Source organism: Pseudoliparis swirei, chromosome 3, assembly GCF_029220125.1.
Source record: "Pseudoliparis swirei isolate HS2019 ecotype Mariana Trench chromosome 3, NWPU_hadal_v1, whole genome shotgun sequence".
NCBI lineage: Eukaryota > Metazoa > Chordata > Actinopteri > Perciformes > Liparidae > Pseudoliparis > Pseudoliparis swirei.
Genome location: NC_079390.1, coordinates 14083174 through 14099133, shown reverse-complemented (window position 1 = coordinate 14099133; position 15960 = coordinate 14083174). Strand labels below are relative to the sequence as shown.

The 15960-nt window shown below is 44.5% G+C and overlaps 1 protein-coding gene across 2 annotated transcripts in view; it reads right to left on the bottom strand.

Moving 5' to 3' along the window:
- Positions 1-730: 730 nt before the first annotated feature.
- The window catches only part of med13a (mediator complex subunit 13a), a 73783-nt gene continuing 58553 nt past the window's right edge, over positions 731-15960 (bottom strand). For both annotated transcript variants that reach the window (XM_056443301.1, XM_056443307.1), the window contains 15 exons: positions 14856-15760; positions 14345-14512; positions 13648-13871; positions 13212-13401; positions 12544-12958; positions 12168-12399; positions 11220-11411; positions 10143-10366; positions 9175-9317; positions 8879-9037; positions 7796-7984; positions 7159-7301; positions 6797-6961; positions 2566-2666; positions 731-1843 (listed from right to left, as the gene is read on the bottom strand). In XM_056443301.1, coding sequence (XP_056299276.1) covers positions 1711-1843; positions 2566-2666; positions 6797-6961; positions 7159-7301; positions 7796-7984; positions 8879-9037; positions 9175-9317; positions 10143-10366; positions 11220-11411; positions 12168-12399; positions 12544-12958; positions 13212-13401; positions 13648-13871; positions 14345-14512; positions 14856-15760 — 3583 coding nt within the window. In that variant the 3' untranslated portion in view covers positions 731-1710. The remainder of the gene's footprint in view (positions 1844-2565; positions 2667-6796; positions 6962-7158; positions 7302-7795; positions 7985-8878; positions 9038-9174; positions 9318-10142; positions 10367-11219; positions 11412-12167; positions 12400-12543; positions 12959-13211; positions 13402-13647; positions 13872-14344; positions 14513-14855; positions 15761-15960) is intronic.

Here is a 15960-nt window from a genome sequence, read left to right as displayed (position 1 = left end):
TGACCCCGAAGCTCTTGGCTGACATATCTATATCCGTTAAGATGCAGAAATTAATATATTAGAATTGCATTCAAAGGTCATTGAGAATGTGTTTCATTTGAATAACTTATCTTAATTATTATATATTTTCATCTGACGTGGCATTCTTTTATTCACATATATTAGAGGCCATAGTTATTCAAAGTCTCTCTCAATTTTTGACTGCTTAAATTTCTCTTATATTCTAGTGAAATTTACCCGCCCAGTCACTGACATGTCAGGGTAAATTCCCGAGATTTTCAAGGGCACATTGACAGCAGTTGCTCAGGGATGGAGGCAAGCTGAGCAGGACCTGTGTATTTAAAGGCAGCTGACAGCAAAGAAAAATGCACCAAATTCTCAAAAGGAGGGATTGCCAGCTGCTTCAACACGACCTTGGGGCAATTCAGTAATTTACATGCAAGATATTCGACTATTTGTTATGCAAGGTTATTCCGCTGCATTTTCCTACTCGCAAATACAAAAGAGGGTGGCAACAAGCATGCAGACACACTGTATGAGACACAAATGGCGATTGCAAACAACTATGCCACTCTTCTCACATTATAGCTCTCAATTTCTCTCAGCTAAATAACAAAAGGTCAAACTTGAGGTCAGCTACCTTTAAGAGATGCCTGTAGTTCTCCTCTTAACCCCACTATTGTACATCACCAACCCCCTCCCCAAAAGCAAGAAACACACACACAGGAAAATAAGTTGACGCACTTTATTCCTAAAACAGAAGCCACACCACCAACTGCTGGCATGGCATTCATATATAATTATTTATATATATTGCCATTTGGTTCATGTGTCTAAATGTGTGGTATAAAATACTATACACAACAATGTACTTCTTTTTTTGAACACAGTGAAGTTCATTGCTGGACAAGTCCTCTGTAGCTACAGCTTTGCTGTAAGTCGTCCATGCTCAAAGGCATGGAACATAATTCTCCACTCTCATTCTTCTGTACATTGTGACAATACAAATATTCAGTCTCCATTACAAAAAATAACACTCTAAAAGCAACCTACTGCGACTTGATTTCATTTGTATGGGATTTTCTTTCCTGGTTATTTTTTTTAAATTAAGATGATTACATATATCTTAGACCAATTGCTTTAAAGCAGGAAGGTGATATAAACCTTCTCCATTTTTTTATATATAAAAGAGGTTAAGAAATAAGACAAATTATACATTTAAAAACTTACAATAAATAAGATAGATGCAGGCATTTCATTTGGATACTATTTCATCCAAAGCAATAAAAAGAACTTTCATGTCTTAAAACCAAAGATCCATTTTTTCCACGATCAAATATGTCCCTTTTCTTGCAATAACTTTACAAATAGATTTGTCTCTCCAATACACACTGGCCAGTGACTGTGCTGCCACGCTACATACCATCACAACCAATCGGTCATTCTCCCACGTTCATTAATTTGTAACTTAATTTCTGGTTCCCCCTCATCTTTATTCCTGTGTCGCTATGTGCACATCTTTGATTCAAACGGACTGGACTGTCTCAATCAGTAACAGCCGTCTAATCCCATCTTGGCGCAGGATCCAGCTCCGTGCGCCGGTCTGGTTCTTGCAGTTTGCTTTAGTCTTGATGAAACCCCCTCAGGAGTCATTGCTTTCCTCTTATTTGAAATGTTTCCCCGACATCTGCGTCGGTAAGGGGCTGTTGGCTACAACATGTTCATGATGAAGTTGTACATCTGGTTGAGCACCACAAAGTGAATGGGTAGACACGACCGTCGGTCCTGCGTAGCCGGGTCACACGTCAGCCAGGAGAGGGCATTGTACTGCTCCAGCACATATCTGTTCAGGCATACAAAATACATGCAGTTACTCTTTAATTTGGAGTTATTTATAGGGTGAAACACTGAGTTTAAACAAGTTTAATGCATAGAATAAGCCTTTATTTTTTTTAATGATTATTAACACAAATCAAAATGCATAAGAAACTAAGTGCGTATAAAGCATGTTATGCTTAAAAGCGACGTCAAAGCCATTTCAATGCTTATGAATATCCTCAAGTATATCTGAATCTATATATATAATTAAACAAAAATGTCATTCATTCTGGATTCATTACAAATCAACTGAAATAAGAAAACTCTAAAATCCTATCTCATAAAATTTTAATATTTCCTCAGACCAAGTAAAAAAAAAGATTTATAACAGCTGAGTGTTTGTCAAGGCTCAGGAAACCCTTGCAGGTGTTTGTTAATTAGACAATTCAAGTGATTTGTTTAATACCCTACTAGTATACTTTTTCATGATATTCTAATATTTAGAGATAGGATATTTGAGTCAGCAATAAATCAGAATAAAAGGCTTGCAATATTTCAGTTGATTTGTAATGAATCCAGAATGCATGGAAAATAAAGAACTTCATCACAATATTCTAATTTTCTGAGACAGTCCTGTATATATAAAAATAAAATAACGTCAGTCTGAATAAAATGTGCAATACAAAGCCCCTCCCTGAGGGGTGGGCGGATTGGTAGAAGTAATTTGTGCGTTGCGGTGCTGTTTACCGGAGGACATCTGAGGTCTGATTGGAGTCGAGGGGATGGGAGTGTTTGCTGTGCAATAGTTCATCTGATTGCACTGAAGACACATGGAGGTGCAAAGAGGCCTGAGAGAGGAACAAGGGGATTAGAACAAAGTCATTAACCTTTTATTACAACTCACAAATAATGAGTTCTTTTCACAGAGCGGGGACAGCAGCAGCAGCAGCGAGTCTAGAGCTCATTCTAGCAGGAAAGAATATCAGTGCAAAACTAAACTCTGTAGTCCTCTTCTGTTACCTTAAAAATACTGACTGGCTACAGAAGTTGATTTATGACTACATTATGACTATATTAATAACTGCACAGTTGCTTCCTGGAGTCTTGTTGTCACAGTGAGGTTTCCCGACAGAGAGACCAGGAACTTTCCTGTATTATCCCTTATAAAACCAGGTGTGCCATTTTTACACTAATGTTTTTGTACACAATAAAAAACAAGATATAGCACAGAGTCAGACCAGCTAGTTCCCCCTGTTTCCAGTCTTTATGCTAAGCTGTAGCTTTATATTTAACGGACAGACATGAGTGGTATCAATCTTCTAATCTAACTCAGCAAGAAAGCATATTTCCCAAAATGACAAACTATTCCTTAAAAGTAATGCATATCCCTTCTGTTCGATTAGTACTATTTTGTAGTGCACCGGGACCTCTATTAATGTTCCCATAAATATGAACATTGTCTTCACTTCATATTTGAGTTCTCCCTGTATAAATAGGCAGCATTACAAGAAGCCCCTGAAATAGAGATGTGTCCCACGGCCACTTCAATTAAATAAATCAAAAGTAAGCAGAAGAGGAGTCGTACACAATAACCTTATACAAGTTAACACCATTATTTCAGCAGTGCAACAAAATAGGTCTATTAAATGTGGTCTCCTAAATATTCGATCTCTGTCATCTAAAGCTGTGTTACTGAATGATTTAATATCAGATAATCACATTGATTTATGTTGCCTAACTGAAACCTGGCTGAGCCATGAAGAATATGTCTGCCTGAATGAATCGACTCCTCCAAGTCATATTAATACTCACATTCCTCGAGGCACCCATCTTTGAATCGAGCCTATTAATTAATCCTCAACCAAAATTACACTACACCTCATTTGAAAGCCTTGTTCTTAGTCTTTCACATCCAACCTGGAAAACACTACAGCCAATTCGATTTGTGATGCTGTACCGCCCACCAGGTCCATATTCAGAGTTTATATCTGAATTCTCAGAATTTATATCAAGTTTGGTTCTTAAAACCGATAAAGTTATTATTGTTGGAGATTTTAATATCCATGTGGATGTTGATAATGATTGCCTTAGTGCTGCATTCATCTCCTTGTTGGACTCGATTGGCTTCTGTCAGAGAGTACAGAAACCCACTCACAGCTTGATCTTGTTCTTACTTATGGCGTTGACATTGAGCATTTGAACGTCTTCCCACAGAATCCTCTTGTCAGACCACAACCTCATAACTTTTGAATTTATACTCAAAAGTTTCTACACCAGATGTCTAACTGACAGTGCTGTAGCTAAATTTAAAGCGATTCCTTCTGTATTTGATTCTCAATATAACAGAGGACTCCTGGTCTAACTTTAGTCCGTCCCAGATTGATCATCTTGTTGACAGTGCCATAGGCTCTCTGAGAATGACACTGGACTCGATAGCCCTCTGAAGAAGAAGACAGTGAGGAAGAGGAGGTTTGCTCCTGGTATAACCCTCAGACCCGCAAACTGAAGCAACGTCTCAACTAATCTCAAGAATCCCGCTAGATAGTCTTAAAACATATAAGAAGGCCCTCCGTAATGCCAGAGCAGCCTATTACTCATCAATAATAGAAAAATAAAACAACCCCAGGTTTCTCTTCAGCACTGTAGCCAGGCTGACAGAGAGTCACAGCTCTGTGGGCATTCCTATAAACCTTAGTGGTAATGACTTTATGAACTTCTTTAATGAAAAGATTTTAACTATTAGGGACAAGATTAATATTCTCTTGCCCATAACCAGTGCCAATCTGTCCTCAAGTGGAATGGCCTTGGAAACCGCTGTATGCCCTGGTGTATATTTGGAGGATTTTCTCCTATCAACCGTGACCAATTATTTTCAACGGTTTCTACTTGAACACGTCTACCTGTCTCTTGGACCCCATCCGAGGCTGCTTAAAGACGTTTTGCCTTTAATTGGCGGCTCTCTATTAGATATTATCAATGTGTCTCTGCTAACAGGCCACGTACCACACTCCTTCAAGGTGGCTGTTATTAAACCTCTCCTGAAGAAGCCCACTCTGGATCCAGAGGTATTGGCTAACTACACACCGATGTCTAACCTCGACTTCCTCTCGAAGATCCTTGAGAAAGTGAAATCAGTTGTGCGACTTTCTACATCATAATAGTTTATTTGAGAAATTTCAATCAGGATTTAGAAAACACCACAGCACCACTGGTGAAAATTACAAATGACCTCTTAATGGCAGCAGATAAAGGACCTCTCTGTCCTGGTCTTGTTAGACCTTAGTGCTGCATTCGACACCATTGACCATGACATCCTGTTACAGAGACTGGAGCAGTCGATTGGCATTTCAGGCACGGCACTAATTTGGTTTAAATCCTATTTATCAGATCGATCTCAGTTTGTATTTGTAAACAATAACCACCAACGTTAATCACGGAGTTCCACAAGGTTCTGTGCTTGGACCAATTTTATTTACCTTATACATGCTACCTTTGGGCAATATTATCAGGAAACACTCCATAAACTTTCATTGTTATGCAGATGACACTCAACTATATCTATCGATAAAACCAGAGGAGAGCAACCAACTCTGTAAAATTCAAGCATGTCTTAAAGACATAAAAACATGGATGACCTGCAACTTCTTGATGTTAAACTCAGACAAATAATTTTAATCGGCCCTGAGCACCTCAGAGATCAATTATCTGGTGATGTGGATTCTGTAGACGGCATTGCCCTGGCATCCAACACCACTGTAAAGAATCTTGGCGTTATCTTTGATCGGGACTTGTCCTTTAACTCCCACGTAAAGCAAATCTCAAGGACTGCATTCTTTCATCTACGTAATATTTCAAAAATCAGGCACATCTTGTCTCAAAAGATGCAGAAAAATTGGTTCACGTTCGTTACTTGAGACTGGATTACTGCAACTCCTTATTAGCAGGCTGCTCTAATAAATCTCTTAGGTCCCTCCAGTTGATCCAGAATGCTGCAGCTCGTGTTCTCACTAAAACTAAGAAAAGAGATCACATCACTCCTGCACTAGCTGCTCTGCACTGGCTCCCAGTAAAATCAAGAATCACTTTTAAAATTCTTCTCTTAACCTACAAAGCCTTGATTGGTGATGCTCCATCATATCTTAAGGAGCTTGACGTACTTGTAGTTCCTAGAGTCTTAAAAAGTAGAATGGGAGCCAGAGCCTTTAGTTATCAAGCTCCTCTTTATGGAACCAGCTTCCAATTTCAGTCCGGGAGGCAGACACAGTCACCTCGTTTAAGAGTAGACTTAAGACCTTCCACTTTGACAGAGCTTATAGTTAGGGCTGAATCAGGTTTGCCCTGGTCCAGCCCCTTGATATGCTGCTATAGGCTTATAGCTGCTGGGAGGATGCACTGAGTACCTATCTCCTCTTTTTTCTCTCCTTAAGGATGAATTTTCATCTCTCAATCACACGTTACTAACTCTGCTTTCTCCCCGGAGTCCTTTTGACTTTACGTCTCATGGGGTCATCGGACCTATCTGCCTGATGGATCGTCTGGGAATTCCTGCTCATGACTACGCCACTGTCCTGTTGAGACTCCGCCACTGTTGAGACTCTCCTCCTCCCCACCGCCATCTGCCTGATGGATCGTGGAGGTCTCCATCGTGGAATATGCCTACTATGAACTATTCATACACTCTGTCATATTCATTGAATGTATTTTAACTCTAAATCTGTCCTTCTGTACACATGACATCTATTGCATCTGTCCATCCTAGGAGAGGGATCCTCCTCTGTTGCTCTCCTGCAGGTTTCTTCCCTTTTTTTCCCCCCTGAAGGGTTATTTGGGAGTTTTTCCTGGTCCGATGTGAGGTTTTGGGGCAGGGATGTCTATGTGTACAGATTGTAAAGCACTCCGAGACAAATTTGTAATTTGTGAAATTGGGCTATACAAATAAACTGAATTGAATTGAATTGAGAGGGGCAGAGCCTGCTACCTTGAGGAAGAGTGGACACTGGTTCTGAGCCTGCGGACAGGCGGACCAAAACCAGTCGGGTAGTGGGCCGGCTTTCGCCGTGGAGACAAAGTAGCCAAGTGCCAGAGGCTGCTGCAGGAGGTTAGGAACCTCTTCGTGAGACTCCATACGGTCAGCACTCTGGCCCTGCAACAAGGAACACACATTGTTAGCATTGTGTCCATGTGTCATATCACAAGTTGCACAGCAGACAATCTAATGCTGTTATATTCAGACTCATCTAACAACACACAAAAGAATGGGACACCAATCCAAGACTACTTTCAATATTGCAGCATAGAAGTACATGGAACACACCACAGCCTGTTAGCATGTACACTCACCTTACTGCCATCACCTCCATGGTGGTAATGAGAGCCAGGGGAGTGTACTGGCGAGGTGTTGGGCGAGATGTTGATGATGTCCGGGTCCACCAACTCGTTTTCCTGGTCCAGCAGGTCAAAGATCCCGATGGCATCGGACCCATCTGAGGACAGCAGGAGAATAATTCAACAAGTCTGCAAGTGAAGAACTGGCAAGATCATTTTTAAACTGAGAGAATCTAAATAAAAGTTCCCTGTCCCTTATCTGCCAAAAATATGTATTTTCTTGTGGCAATATACACTGTTTACCTTTCAGGACGTATTATTTGGACATTCTTACTTATTTAGTGAATATGGAATATGAGAGACCATGCTTCATATTACTGGCAATAAATACAATTGCACAAAGGAGATAAGCTTAAGACGCTTGAGGGTGCTGTAGATGCACCAAGTATGTTAGCACACACTACTTCAAAACAGACTATTAATAGACTGGATAAGTAAACAGGAAGGATATGGAAAAAATAACAGTTCAGATAAAAAAGGGGAAATACAGTAATGTCTGCATTTCCCATTCACATCTGAGGCTTCGCTTAGCGTCCAGCAAATAGGCTTAAATAACGAACGACTGCAAGACCGATGTAGGAGCCCCACTGACCGGTGGTGGCGTTTAAAATATCGATGTTCGGGTCGATGTTGGTGTAATTGGAGCTGGCAACTTGGACGAAGGCGGACGTGGGGAAGACCAGGATGTGGGTGCAGGAGGTGTCCTGTGGGGTGTTCAGCTGGGACGTCTGCATGTTCAAGGTGGTGCTGCGGCCAAACACTGAGCCCGTCGACACCGAGTCTAATTGGGAGAGGGGGCGGAGAGAGCGACAAACAATAAACAGTGTGGCTAAGAAGACTGAAACTGAATAAGAATGCTTGTCAAAAGCCGTTTACCAAGTACGGGTCAGGTCGTTAAACCCTTGAGGGCCGAGTATCATACAACTTACAGAGCAGTATGACAAGCTCTGCTGCCAAAGAAATAACTACAATGTTACACCACAAATAGGTGTTTGCTGCTAAAATAATGTTCAGCTTCTTTAAAAATATACAAGTACCATCTTCAACCGAGCACCAAGTAACAACTTAGCAAATGTCATTGAAAGAAAGTATTATTTTAACTACAGCATCCAATTTCAACGACTGTTGAAGTATTAATGTCTTGTTTCCGCATAATGCATTTCATAATCACAGCAGAAACGTGATTTGAAAAGACAGAACAGCTGCTACGTCTAGTGGCAACAACTCTCTTCAGGTTATGTTCCACGTTTCAGTGATGTAAAACCCCTCTTGTCACCAACACAGCCTTGCTAATCTCTTTCAGCGTAAAGAGCGTTTTAGAAGGAGTTGTCGTCGGCCCAGCATCGCTCACCACAATCCTGCATGATGCGCTGACATACTACTCGTTTCCCAAAATAAACCCATTGATCTGGCTCTCCATCGCACGCATTGAGATCAATGGGCATCCGAGAGGTAGTGCTTTATGAGCAAAAGGTGCATGATCTTCGCAGCCATCAATCTGCTCTGGACAAGGAGACAGGCATCGTGATATACTGCTGCCATCCATCACGCCCACACTCACACACAAACACTCAGACATTAACACACCTTTCTCGGTAGAGTAAAGATGGGAAGTGCATGTTAATACAGATAGTAAGTGTACTGATAATCTTTCACATTTGCACACACACTGCACCTGGCATGATGATAAATGATCCCTGGGGCTCCATGGCGACCAAGCACATGCTGAGGATGCTGGGAGTATCCGAGGCGGAGATGCCACACATTCGACACATTTCCTTCAGACGGCGACTCAGTGACTGGAGATTTCTCCTGCTCAGCAGAATACTCCAGTCTGGGACATCAAGGGAGAAGAGCAACAGGGATGAATGAACATGTGACACGCTGGTGTAAAAAAAACACCACAATGTCTTGAATGCTGGGTTTGGTCATGAAGAAGCATTTTAGTATCATTTAACTCGCCCTCCTTACCTTTTAACTCTCCGTGTCCTATCCTTCCCAGTCGGCCAATCACCACCCTCCAGGGAACTGAGGTCATCTGCACCAGCCCCAAGCACCAATCCCACAGCTTCTGCAGGCCGAGCCGCCGAACAGAGCCCTTTTTCCTCCGTGCCCTGCGGGACAAGCATCGACTCACATGTCAGAAACACTTTTTATAAGTATGGAGAACAAACATCAGCAGCTGTGCAAGGCAGGAAGTCAAGTGTACAAACTGTGTGCTTTGCAGCTGGTTTAACATTTCTGTGAGGCAGGTGAAGGTGAACCTCTGGAATGTTTGGGCCTGTGCAGAGACCCTTATTGACTGACAGCTGTGTGCTTTTTCTCTCAAGCCTAAATTTACACTTGAGTGTAAAATGTCGCAAGACATCACAGTTTTTCCCGCAGACACATTTTAATTGTTGGCGACAGCTGCCGTGAACCTATTGTAAGGTCACACACATCTGTTACGCAGCTGTGACTGAACGAGGGAAATTCATCTAAAAAAATGAACCGGTGGAGGATGACGGCGAGTCGCTTTCAAACACCACTGGTGTGAGTGCTCCAGGCTACTCGGACAAAGATGGACCAGATTGTTAAAAATACTTTCACAGCAGCTGACACTTTTTTACATGACAGCTATACATTAGTCTCTTTGTTGTGTCACAACTGTGTCTCGAGGAATCTCTCAATAAGAAAATGAAATCAGCTTCTACCAGTTAGGACTCTGGAGGACTGTGTTCAGGAGGCTGCCAGCCAAGTTGCCGCGAACGTTTGCAAAGCTTGTTTCTCTCATAACTTAAGGTCCAGTTGACTGACAACCTTCATCCAGTTAAAACATAGTTAAAAAGGACAAATAGTATGGTTACACTGGATAAAAAGTCCATTTACGAGAGCCACTGGCAGACGACCACAATGCTGCTCGTAGGTTTTAATATCCCGCAGGCGGCTGGTGGTCGTACCTGTTGGGCACATCGATGTTGATGATGCAGGTCTCGAGGAGTTCCCCATACAGGTCAGTGCATGTAGCCAGGATCCAGCGCTGGTCGTGGGACAGACAGTATCCGACAAACAGCACGTTGTATTTTTGCGATGCCTCCCCAAATGTTTCCCCGAGCTCCGTCTGCTTGTCCTTCACCGGTGCTAGAATGAACGGGGGCGTGTACAGACGCAGACACTCCGGCCTCTGCAGATTGGGAGGTGAAGATGTCAGGATACAATGATATTAGTATATTAGAATTTTGAAATTTCCCCACTGTGGGACGAATAAAGGTATATCATATTATATCATATCATAAATGTTCAGCACTTCTAAACAAATGCAGGAAAACCCGGACATGCTCCAGGTGTAATCATGTTGTGCATGCATGGCTGGCTGCCGGACTTTCACAGGAGCAGGACATCCTCTTTCAATCCTATTTCTGCTCATCACAGCCCAGCTGAGCCAAACACACTTTACAAGCAAAAAAGTCCCTTATGACACTTGAATTGTCCCATCTATATCCCAGTCTTTCCAGCCAGAAGGCTCAAGGTTTGCCAGTGTGTCAAAGGGAAAGGGCAGCGCTGGCTGGAAGGAAGGAAGTCCACTGAATCGGGACCTGATCTAAAATGCTCCTTTGTCTGAACCTGGAGGTGAGATCGCAGTAAGGAGGTCTCAGGGAGCTAGCCAAGCAGATAATGGAAAGAAAACTCTGTAGTAGCAGAGGGGTTACGAGTTCCCTCAGTTCTGTTCTAGAAGAAAAACTGTGAGAATGGTTAGCACTAAAAACTCATCTCATTGCCTTCTTTCTTTTCAGGGGTAAACTGAAAACAGCCGGGGCCCAAAGGTGGGGTCATATCAGGTCAGGTTCTTTATTGGTTCAACAGCTAAAAGCAACTGAAAAGCTGCTGCCAGGGTCACAATGTCAGCCTCTGGTTACGTGCCTATCGATCAGAGCACACGGCAGACAGAACCGTGTTACAGCTACAGAGCTCGAATGCACGCCGGGTCAAAACATAAAACCCAGAACTGCTACAACTTTACTATGGGTTGCATTTACCTCAGAGCTCTTCAGTGCGGTGTCAATGGCCAGGCCCGGGCCGAAGCCCGTCAGTGACTTGACGTTGGTGGAGGTGGGCAGCGGTCGTCTGCACTGAGCGAAGACGGAGAAGGCAAGAGACTTGAGGTGCTGGGCGTAGATGTGGCGGTCTTCGCCTCGTACTGGCTGCAGCAGGTACTGGCAGGGGACAATCTAAGGTGAACAAAATAAGTTGTTAGACAATGCTTCTATTTATCTAAATTCTTTCTACTCGTTTCTGTTGTAGTATCCAGAGAGAAAAGTGGCACGGGTAGACAAAAGAGTCATTTAGAGCAACATTGAAATTCACTGTATGTCTTATGTTCAGTTGTGAAACTGAAAATACATATCTGATTGTCCTAAACATGCACTAAGTGACCGGAATAGAAAACAATCTGCACACCGCAATGTTGACGAGTTGAATAATCAGTTTAGAATTTTAATGAGCTCTTCTCGTCAGTTGAATCATTGCCCTTTTTATAAATGTATTTAATAGCTTTGTCATTGTACAGATTAAAGCAGGATAATAGAACGACAAGCTGTGAACTTATACAAACCAACACGTCTCAAAACGGCGCATCTACAAAACTAATTGGGACGAAAACCGAGAGGAGTGATGAAAATGGAGGCAGTGACGCACAGCAGTGGGTTTTCTTTTTGAAAAAAAACACTAAACACATGACAAATGTGCCGATTTAGACTTGCTGGGACAAATCTCGCTGTCCTTAAATACTTATGGTCAATAGAATAATGAATAGATGGGAAATAAGTGCCTTTCATCCAAAGATTCTTGCTGGACAACCATTGACACAAATACCTACACATCAGTGCTCTGAACTCAAATTAATGCATTTCCACTTACGCCTTCATGATAATGAAATACAACATGGACAGCAATACAAATGTGGCTCTCCTGGGAACTTTGCTTACCTGTACAGAAACAGAATTGCGGATGTGTGGGGGAAGGAACTGAAGCATCTCAAGGTAGCAGCGTAGCAAACCCAGCGTCCACACACTGGAGTGGGCCGGCACCGGCCCCGGGCCACCATCAGCCTCCTCGTAGCTGAAGGGGTCCACAATGTAAACAACTATGGCGGGTGGATACGAGACGGCGTGGGACTCCCCATCCGTGGGCACGCCTACCTTCTCTCGTTCCAAAGTGCTGAGGAAAGGAAGTACACAATATTAATTAAAGTCGCCTCAGTTCTTTGTCGATCTTCTTGTGACTGACTGTCACCAATTAACTTATTCAATACATTCTGCATTTCACAGTTGACGGTGTGCAGCCTTGTGTGTACCGCAGTACCTTTCTAGTGGCTCTGTGGGCCCCTGGGCCTGGCTGCTGGAGTTGTCCCCCGAGGTACCAGTATTCTGGGTACCATCCTGCTGCCCCAGCTGTCCACTCTGGGGGGCACCTCCCTGGCCCTGGCTGCCCATGCTCCCAAAGGGGGGGAAAGAGCTGGGCTTGGCAGCTGGGCCCAGCTGGCCCGAGGATGTCACCAGACTGTTGGATGACGCGGAGCCGTTTCCGGACCCACTGCTGCTGCTGTTGCTGTTGTTGTTGTTGTTGATGATGATGGGAACGGAGGAGCCCGCAGAGTTCAGTGAACTCTGCTGGCCGACTGAGCTGGAGGTGGAGCTAGACAGTTGTGTGGATGATGGCGGGAGACTGGGCTGTGTGAGGAGGGAGCTGTCCAATGGCTGTGATGCGAGGTATGGGGCTAAAGGGAGAACACACAGTATTGGACCTCCATTAATAACATCAATCAGCATCACATTACATTTACTCCATTCCAACTTGACCCCTCCTTTACTAACTTCAAGCTCTATTTCAAAACAGGCAAGGCACAAGGCTTTTTTTAATAAATAAGCCAAGTGGTGTCAAAGGTGGAAATCCAGCAACAAAGAACTGTCTGAGCGGCCGTGTAGAATACAAACTACAGCGGTCTCCTGCAGGCTGGGAATGAAACATACCGAGGTTGTGGCGGCACACTTGTGCATAGAGTTTGAGCTTAGTGAAGGCGTCGCTGTTGCTGCTGGCAGCCTTGAGGAACCAGTCGCTGACTGGCTGATCCACCAGGTTCTTGGCCCCATTGCCGCCGACGAGGACAATGCCATCGGGGTAACCTTTGGAAATGGGTCGGTGCTGGCCCAGGCGACATGACTGTCGAAAAACATGTGCAAAAAATCATGAGTGTATGAGCTGATACATGAATCTAAAGCACAAAGATTTTTCGTTAATTAGGTAATTTTACATGTTTCCAATAGACAGTGATCTGGATGATTACTAATTAACCGGCAAATCTGCGATCCAGAGAAGTAGAGCACATATTTGGATAGCTTTAACACTGGTCGTGAATCGGATCGTTGTCAACACCGATTTGCTTGCACCCTTGTTCCGTGTCCCTACCTCGTAGACAGCGGTGAGGTCTCGGAAGAAGCTCTTGGCACCGCTGAGCAAGGCCTCGCTGTCAGGACAAACCACCAGGTACCCGATGTCCCGCTGGGAGCCAAAGGGATCCAGCAGCAGTTTCTCCCAGTAGGGCAGACCGAACGGAGACAGCACCACAAAGTCGTACTCATAACCCACCAGGAAGGTGGGGATGGGCAGGGGCTCTGGGGACTCGTCTGTGCCTGTGGTGGTGAGAGAAAAGGAGGAGGCCAAAGAGGGGAAAAGTGTGGAAGGAGGTAGAGAGAGAAACACAAAAAAAAGAAAGAACAGCGAGTGAGTGCTGTTTATGGGTGAAGCGTCCGCCCCCCTCCCTCCTCCCTTCACTCTCCACTGTGCATCAGAGTGTGATGTCGCCGAACCATCTGACAGCGCCTCCCAACAGAGCTGACATCTGGACCACAGCAGAGAGACCACACTGCCTATTGTCCTGACAACATCGAGAGTTCTTCTCCCCCAAGACACACAGATTCCAAATGTCACACACCCAAACACCAACTGCTGTTATCACCCTCACAGTTTGTCCAAGAATTGTATTTCTGGCAGAATAATCATAACACTGTTTCAATGACTTGTATACAACTAAACTTGATGGTAGCAAAGCATCTGTCAGAACTGCATCAGTGGATAAACATCCCTGGTTTGTCCCCAGCTTTACCGTAAGAGCCCCGTCCAGCCATCTTGTGGAACTGCTGCCAGGTGAGGGGACCCTGAACGCCCCACGACCTTACTGTCCTCTTCTTCTGGATTGCGTCCTGGAGTACGGGTTGGAGGGACATCAGCACCCGCAGCACATCCTGAGAGCACAGCGCACTCACGTCCACCGCTGGAGAGCCGACAAGAAAAGGGGAAGCTCAAGATGAATCACAGCACGAGAAACTCATCATAAAAAAAGAGTTTGACTTAAATGAATAATAAGCATTTATGTTTCTCAACTGACCATCGGTGAAAAAACAAAACGATAAATATCGATGGAAACAAGCATGACCAATTTAAAATCACAACAAAAAAACCAAACATATGTTGTTGAATTTAGTCTGACAACAGATGTGAATTTAGTTTGAAAGTTCTGCGTAATTTTTTATACTTTTTTTTATCGTTAATAACATAAACATAATTTGATGTCCAACCGAGCCATGAGCAGAAAAATCTAGATTGCCATCTCTCACCGTTTTGTTTGGCCCAGTGGTGCAGGCAGGTGCTCTTGACCAGCGCCTCGTCCACCTTGCCGCCTGACATGTTGTCCATGAACTGCCTGCCGTGCTCCAGGGCCATGTAACAGTCGCTGTGGTAGTCCTTCTCCTCCACCCTCACACAGGGCGGCACAGGGGCCCCACTTGGTCCCCGTGTCACTATGTCATGTTCTAGGATGGAAATGGGTGAAAATGGGTTGGTGCACTGGTCCTGTAGGAGGAGAATAACCTCATCTGGGACCCGGTCACCCCTTCCTACGCCAGTCCTTTCCAGCGAGGAGAGCCGCAGCGCCTCAAAGCGCTTCTTTGCCTCCCTGCTGACGTCTGAGCCGCGGCCGATGATATCCAGCTCGTCCTCCAGGAAGAGACCCGAGCCGTTGCCGTAGCGCCGATTGACCACAGCGCTGAAGCCACAGCTGCATGGTTCCTGAGCCTCGCCTACGGGGTCGCTCAGGTACACGCCCACATCGGCTCCTTTTATGTTCATGTTACACACGCAGATGCAGCAGCTGTCGAAGTTGCAGTCCTTGAAGAGGTTCATGACGGACTCAGAGAGGATGAGGTTGACGTAGAGGCTGTGGGCCTCGGGGATGGAGGGTACGGTGGCCGGCTCGACCGAGTTCAGCGGTCGGCAGGTGGAAGGGGTTGATGCCGGCGAGTACAGGTCAGAGTTCTCATATTTGACCGAACCCTGGATGCTGGAAGGGCCCCGAGGCGTGCGTGGAGTGGGGGCGGAGAAACGTGGGGTGGCAGGTGAAGGCAGGATGCCAGCGCCACTGTTACTCGGTGGAGCACTGTTGGACATGAAAGGCGTGTGGGTCTGAGGGGTGTAGGACTGGCTGTAGTCCTGGTCCATGGTGCTGCCCACACTGGGGATGTTACTGAGGGCAGATCGAAACAAGGACAGGAATTAGAAACGGAGATAGAACTAAAACAAGGTCCCCGCAGAACGTGACAGTGACACAGTTCAGGGTTGGAAGATCTTCTCCTGTGACACCACAATTAAAAGTAACCCTATTAGACAAGGAATAAGTAGAACTGTTCTTAGCACAGCTTCAATGTCATTTCCCATCACAGGAAA